The 7,812-nt window shown below is 37.5% G+C and overlaps 1 protein-coding gene across 1 annotated transcript; it reads right to left on the bottom strand.

Moving 5' to 3' along the window:
* Positions 1-1,487: 1,487 nt before the first annotated feature.
* Positions 1,488-4,920, bottom strand: LOC102758608 (uncharacterized protein CXorf21-like). Its single transcript, XM_006774963.2, has 2 exons — positions 4,841-4,920; positions 1,488-2,456 (listed from the first exon to the last, which is right to left on the bottom strand). The coding sequence occupies exon 2, from the start codon at positions 2,412-2,414 to the stop codon at positions 1,488-1,490; it is 927 nt and encodes a 308-aa protein (XP_006775026.1). The 5' UTR covers positions 2,415-2,456; positions 4,841-4,920.
* Positions 4,921-7,812: the final 2,892 nt, after the last annotated feature.

The raw sequence follows: 7,812 nt of genomic DNA, 5'->3' as shown, positions 1-7,812 counted from the left end.
TCATGGATTTTCACACATACATAACTGTGTATGTATAAAAATCCACGTGATCACTAATGCACAAGTCTTATTAATATATAATGCAATCATAATAATTCTACAACAAATAAATACAATCTTATTTTACAAGCAAAAGTGCATGCCAATCATTTTACTATATCTAGGAGAAGTGTACTAGTAAGCTGCTAAGTGTAGAGTTTTGTTTCCAAGTCTGCAATAAAACAACATTATTTTGGGTATGTTTTGTTACTTAATTTACTTAGTTTAGATTTCAAAATCACTATAACATCCTGCTGACTTTTATCCTTAACCAAGATCTTGATGGAGGATAATCTGAGAAGTGTCAAAAATTGCCAAGAGAGCCTCTTCATTTCTAGATGGTGGTTCTCTATGTACTTTGTCCTCTTTACCTGTATGTTTTCTTTCCTCTCAACCCTTAAAACCACCATGCACACATAATGATATAAAAAAAGTTGATGCCTGCCTGGGGAAAGTTAGAAAGCACCAGGTTTCTTTTTCCCCCCCTCAGGGGTAAGCGCAAACTCAGTCCCTCACTACTACAAATTATGCAGTCAAGTTTCCCACATTTGGGGAAATCGCAGGGGTCAGCACATCCGGAGTGCAATGGATAAACCTCACCCTGGGACAACCACCTTCTTGATCATGGCATCTCCCCTGCCAGGTAAGTATGAAAGCACCAGGTTTCAATTGCAAATTTCAATGTCAAATTCTATATTTTCCTTAAGCCTTTCTTCCATACTTTTCCAATGCCATTTAAATCCAACTTTAGTTTGAAGAATTTCCTTTAGGCTATTCTTACTGTCAGTGTCAAAATATCTGTATGTATGTTAAAAATAAAAGAAAGAATAAGCATAATCCATAAGATTTTAAATATTTTTGTGGCAAATAAATGGTTCTGTATAATATCATTTCTAGTGATCCTTTCAGTAGCTGAAAGCAATAATCCTTTCCTCGTCTCAATTTTGTACCACTTTTGTGGTAAATAAAGCTGATGATCAAGAGTGAGGTAATCAATTTGGGGTGCCAGTGGCAATTAAATAAATAAGCCATATAGAATTTACAAACATGAATGTGCCAACCATTAAAGATGTCAAAATAATTAACAAACATGGTCATACAGCTTAATTATTAAAATTGTCTCATAAAACAATACAGATATACCATTGATGAAATCATTTCTGTTTTCTATTTATTGATTTTAGTGAGAGAGAGGAATGGAGAGAGAGAGAGAGAGAGAGAGAGAGAGAGAGAGAGAGAGATTTGTGCTCCGACTGGGAATTGAACCCACATCCTTGGCGTATGAAGGATGGTGCTCTAACCAACTGAGCTACCCTGCCACGGCCAAATAATTTCTCAAAAAATGTAATAACCACAGCCCAAAGGAGGCCTGATGTGACATGATAAAGCCGAGAAAACTATTGCTACTCCAATCTCTTAAGTCAGTGCAAGGAACCTATAATTGGTTTTTATATTACATGTGATACAAATTCCCTACTTCTCTGTTTTGATATTTGTAGGTTAGGAGTGCTGAATTCAGAACTGTTTCCATGGGAAATGTTATAGAGATTACATCTTGAAAAAGAATGTAGGAGAGCTTCCCGGGCTTTCGAAGCCTCTACGTTCTGCTCTTGAGAGATTTGAAGGCTAAACTGATTTACATTATTCATTAGCAAATTAGAAGCCATAAGGTTGGTTATAGAGAGGCACTTAGTGAGATTTTCTTCCAAAAATTGTTTGTAGAGTTCATCCAGCTTGTTTTCCATATACTTATTAAGCATAGAATTAGAGCGAGGCTGCTTATGAAACAACATACTTTTTTCTCGAATTTCATCCCCATTCAAAAGTTTCGAGGCAGATAGTTTCTCTAGAGGCTCAATGATGGGAGAATGGCCCAATGGTATATCTACTGAAAGTAAAAGGGGACCATTAAAAGCATCATCACGTATGTGTTCCACAAAGCAGCCTGAATCATACATGTTGCCCACGTGGTCTCCTCCAATCTGTAGGTCAGGATAATTCTGGCAAATACTTGTACATGACCAAGATCGGTATAAATCCAGTTGTCTTTCATTACATTGTTCTCTTTTTGGAATGGGCAGCGCAACAGACAGATTTCCTGGAAAGGATGCACTTTTGCATTTTGGTACAGTTATTTCATCCACAAATTTTATTTTATTTGTATCATTAATTTGCTTTGTTAACCTTTCTTTCTCAACCTTTTGTTGATTTTCTATTTTATCAGGAGAAAGTGAATTGTCTTCTATATCTAAAAGCTGCTTTTTCCAAGTTTCCTTTTCATCATTTGAGGTCTTCTTACATGTAGGTGGTTTACAAAATGTTGTATATTTCTGTTCTTTGTATAGGAGTTCAAGTAGGAAGGCTTCTCCAAGCATTTTATTAGTCAAGATTTCTAAACAGAAGAGTGCAGTATATTCCTGAAATTATAGAAGAACCCATTAAGGCAACATATATTAAAATGTCAATGTAAGATGTTTCTTCTACATGAAACACAAATGATTTAGGGAGGTAGTGTTACTCAAAAGACAGAGAATAGGACCAGGAATAAGATTTGGGTTCCAATTAGGCCATTAACTTTTTTAATTTAAATTCTTTATTGTTTAAAGTATTACATATGTCTCCTTCCTCTCCCCTCCCCATTGACCTCTCGCCGGCTGCTCCCACCCCCAGCACATGCCCTCACGCCCCTACTGTCTATGTCCATTGGTTATGCTGATATGCATGCATACAAGTCCTCTGGTTTATCTCTTACCCTCCCACCTTCCCCTAACTTTTTAATATTAGGTAATTTATTTATCATTCCTGGGTCTCAATTTTCCTATTAATTAAATGGTGATAAGACTCCCCTGCTTTATTCACAGAATTACTGTCAGGATATTATATGATGTACATGCAAGTGTTTTAAAAAGTACAAACTTATGCATCATCTTTATTTCATCTTTTTCTCTGCAAATGACCGGATTTTCTAGAGCAGCGGTTCTCAACCTGTGGGTCGCGAGCCTTTTGGAGGTCAAACGACCCTTTCACAGGGGTCGCCTAAGACCATCCTGCATATCAGATATTTACATTACGATTCATAACAGTAGCAACATTACAGTTATGAAGTAGCAACGAAAATAATTTTATGGTTGGGTCACAACATGAGGAACTTATGTATTTAAAGGGCCAGAAGTTTGAGAAACACTGTTCTAGAGCTAAAGAGTCATACAACCAAACACGTATGGTGGGTACATCACTGGCAACCTGGGGTCAGAGTTGCAGCCTGAAGGAAGTGTGTAAAAAGAATGAAGGCTGTGGGTTTTAATCCACAGGTAGCTGGACATAAGGCCAAGAGTTTCCAAAAACACTGAGAATTCAAAAGCATCACTTGGTATCCCATATTGATAACAAGCCATGATAGTGACTATGTATTAAACTATTGAGAGAGAAAGAGAGAATGAGTGACTAAATCACACTAAACCATTTGATGCTGTCTTAAATGACAGGTTAGTAACAGCACAGTTATGTCTAGGTCCTATGCGTAGTTTAGTCATAGAGGGAAGTTCCAGCAAACTAGGCCAGCACAGTATTTCCGTCTTGTCTAATTAATCAATTTCAGCCTCCCCTCTTGTTCCTTGGACAAAAAGAAAGAGTAAAAAGAAGAAAAGGAGAGATTGAAAGGAGAAACAAAGTAATGGAATTATATCAATCACTTTTTTATTTTGAAGAAGCAGAAAAAGGCCAGCTTATATATTTATATTCATTCCAGAACCTGTTCAATGTTTTATAATGTAATGTTCCATAAAAATAAATAGATCAGACAATAAAAAAGTACAAACTTATACAAATGTTTAATTATATATGTATATATATTCAGCTGTCACAAATGATTTATTTTAAAGTTATTAATGCACCTAACCCTTTCTTTTTCAAAAATAATTTTTGATGTTGACACTGTTGTAGATGTCCTGCTTTGTCTCTTCAAATAGACAACTTAAAATCAAGCCTGCTATTGAGACCTTGGTCTTAGTTTAACTGTGTTTTAATTACTGTAATTTAAATCACACAGTGAAAAAACTTACTATGCCTTAAAATGTGTACACGGAATGAATATTTAATTATACATAGTTTAAACTCATGAATACTTTCAGGTTTAAAATATAAATATAGCCACTTACTTTTCAATAATCTAACTTGAAATAGAAATTCATAGCGATGGAAAGTGGAAAAGAGATTATCAGGGGCTGGTGGTAGAGGGGAACAGGGAATTAGTGTTTAACCGGCAGAGTTTTAGTTTTGCAAGATGAAAAATTTCTGGAATCATAGTGGTAATTGTTGTACAACAACACGAAAGTACTTAATGCCCTTGAATTGTACACTTAAAAACAGCTAAAATAATAAATAAACAAACAAACAAATAAATAAATAAATGTTTTGTCAAATTCACTACCATCCTTTTTTCTTTTTCTTTTGCCTTTCCCTTTCTTTTGACCTTCTCTCTCTCCCTTCACCTTCCCTCCCTCCCTCCCTCCTTTCCTTCCCCCCTTTCTCCCTTCTTTTTGACTTAAATCTTATTTCTCAAAGCACTTAATTCAGTCTTTTGCATGGTTTGGCATGCAATTTTAAGAATCTCAATTTTTTCTATACATTCTTCAAGTGTGAGAAAAGACAAAGAAGACTTGGTTCAAGACACAATTTTCCTTTATAGGACTATAGTGTCTACTATAAATGTTTCCAGGAAACGTATTATTCTCATTTAAATGGTTTTTTTTGGAAAAAAATCCAACAATACAACACAAAATATGTAAGAATTTAGATTTACCTTTTTCAAATATCAAGATACTTAAAGATTCAGTCTTCTGAGATTCCAACACTCCAAACACAGGAAAAGTTCCTTTTGGCTTCTTTGTTTCTTAGCTTTTGGTTTACACCTCGGAACGATAAGTTCAACCACACAAAATGAAATGGTTCTGCTTTCCATTCATGCCCTAGGACTGAACCAAACTAACAGGAAACTGATGTGGGCTGATCTCATATATGGTATGGTGATGAAGAACACACAAACCAAAAGAGGATCTTGAAAGTTTTTATTCAAGATGCAAATGAAATGACTATGGGAAATGTTAACAGCAATAGTTTTTTTTGTTGTTGTTGTTCAAGCAAAGACAGAGACAAGGTTATTTAAACAATTTTAAGTTAAAACAAAAGCAGTGTGGAAACCAGCATATTTTGTAACAATAATTTAAAATAACTCAAATGGCCATCAAGAAGATAATGGTTAGATAAATTATGATACATCTATTCCATTAAATACAAAACTAAGGATTTTTAATAATGGAATGATAATAAGCATCCATTAAGTAATTACTACAAAACACATCTATACTAATAAAAGGGTAATATGCTAATTAGACTGGACATCTTCCAGACAAAGCCACAGTGGCGGGGCTGAGGCAGAGGCAGTTAGAGGCAATTAAGCCAGCAGGGGAGAGCAGTTAAAGGTGACCAGGCCAGCAGGGGAGGACAGTTATGGGCAACCAAGCTGCCGGGGTCCAACCCCAGCAGGTCCAGGGGTCCCCAAAGGTGTGGACGGAGTCGGCGAAGAAGGAATGACACAGAGACAGCGTTCAGTTGATCAGCAGCCTTGCCAGGATCTCTAGCCACAATCTCCAGCCAAGTTCTGTGTCCATGTTCTCTTGCTAGGTTCTCCAGCCATGTTCTCCAGGTTCTCCAGCCAGGTTCTGTAACCAGGTTCTGTCGCTAGGTTCTCCAACCAAGTTCTGTAGCCAGGTTCTGTCCAGGATCTTTTGCCATGTTCTCTCCAGCGAAGTTCTTCTGTCTCTAGGTTCTGTGTAGGTTCTGTCTTCTAAGTTCTGACTGTAGGTTCTAAGTTCTGTCTCCTGTTGTCTTGTTACATCTGTATTTATTCCAGTTGATTCCAATCCTATCAATCTCTATTCCAAAGGTTAGGGTGTTTCTTATCTCCATTCCAGGGAGTAAAGATTATGTAGCTTAGGGGAGGCCAGTTAGGAGTAATCAGGCCAGCAGGCAGAGGTGGTTAGGGGTTATCAGGCAGGCAGACAGAGGCAGTTAGGGGTGATCAGGCATGCAGGCAGAGGCAGTTAGGGGCAATCAGGTAGGCAGGCAGGTGAGTGGTTAGGAGCCAGCGGTCTCAGATTGGAGTGGGTGCAGGCTGTGCTGAGGGACCACACCCCCCTCACGCGTGCATGAATTTTATGCACCGGGCCTCTAGTAATTCAATAATAGAGAAAAAAACAGAAGCTATTATCTCCATGTAACAAAAGAAACAAATACAAAGAAATGTTTTATACTTGTTGAAGACCAGAAAGTGAGGAAATGGTGGAACTATTACGTGCACCAGGCAATTGAATTCAGAACCCATGCTCTTAATTACTACACTGTATTACTTTCATGTGTACTGATGGAATGTGAGTTGTAGACAACATATACAGTATGATTGCATCATATATTGAACATGTAATATGTGCCAGGCACTTTTCTACATATTTTACATGTACTAACTATATAATCTTCATAACGTCTCTATGAAACAGATATTATAATTGCCATTTTACATACAAGGAAACTGAAGAACAGAGAAGTTAGATAAGATGCTCAATACCACACAGTTGTAAGTGGTATAGAGTCTGGGTTTGGACCCAGTAAGCCTGGCATCAAAGACTGCTTAACTTTCCTGCTACAACTGACTTTTTCTCCCTCTTAATTGAACTAATATATGTAATTATGTTTGTGGAAAAGGGTATAAATCAAACTGCTGATAATGGTTTATTCTGGTAGTAGGTGGCACATAGAAGGTGAATGGGTAATATTACTTTTTACTTCCAATATTTCTGTGGTTTGAATACTTCTACAAGGACCATGTATTCATGTATTATTTGCACAATTGAAAAATAAATAATTCACATGCATAAAGGACAAGAAAAATTATTATATATTCTTTAGAAATCATTTTCTCAATCTTAAAAGTGTCTGCCACATTCGTTAGAATGATTTTAAACCCAGATACAAAGTGCCAAAGTATACTGCGAAACATAGACAAAATTTCTACATAGTAGATACTTTGGGCAACAATAATTAATAAAGCTTTTTTTCAGCCAATAATTATTTTATCCACTGAGCCAAGCCGGTCGGGGCTATTTTAGCCAATAATTATTTTAAAGTAATTATCACAAATATCCCGTAGAATAGATTAATTCTAAATTTGTTTCTTTCATTTTTATTTTTTTTAATTATGGGTGTGCCATCCTATATAATAAAAGCCTAATATGCAAATTGACTGAACAGTGGAACTACCTGTGGAATGACTGGTCACTATGATGCACACTGACCACCAGGGGGCAGATGCTCAATGCAGGAGCTTCCCCGAACCTGCAGGCTGCAGGCCAGCCAAGGCGGGTCCAGTGGGGGCCCTGATACCCCCACCAGTCGCCTCCCACAGATCAGCCCTGATTGCCAGCCAGGCCTAGGAACCCTACCCAGGCATGAATTTTATGCATCAGGCCTCTAGTTGGTTAATAAAATTATGTAAGTCATACCAATAAATGTATGTTAGGTTGTCAAAGATATCATCTTATAATAAACTAGAGGTCCGGTGCACAAAAATTTGTGCACTCAGGGGGGAGGGGGGTCCCTCAGCCTGGCCTGTGCCCTCTAGCAGTCTGGGACCCCTCAGGAGACAACGACCTGCTCGCTTAGGCCTGCTCCGGGGTGGCAGAGGGCAGGCCCAATCCCTAGGTGCAACCCCTGGTCGGA

This window comes from Myotis davidii, unplaced genomic scaffold (assembly GCF_000327345.1).
Source record: "Myotis davidii unplaced genomic scaffold, ASM32734v1 scaffold649, whole genome shotgun sequence".
NCBI classification, from domain to species: domain Eukaryota; kingdom Metazoa; phylum Chordata; class Mammalia; order Chiroptera; family Vespertilionidae; genus Myotis; species Myotis davidii.
The sequence above is the reverse complement of the archived record's forward strand: the minus strand, read 5'-3'. Positions and strand labels throughout refer to the sequence as shown.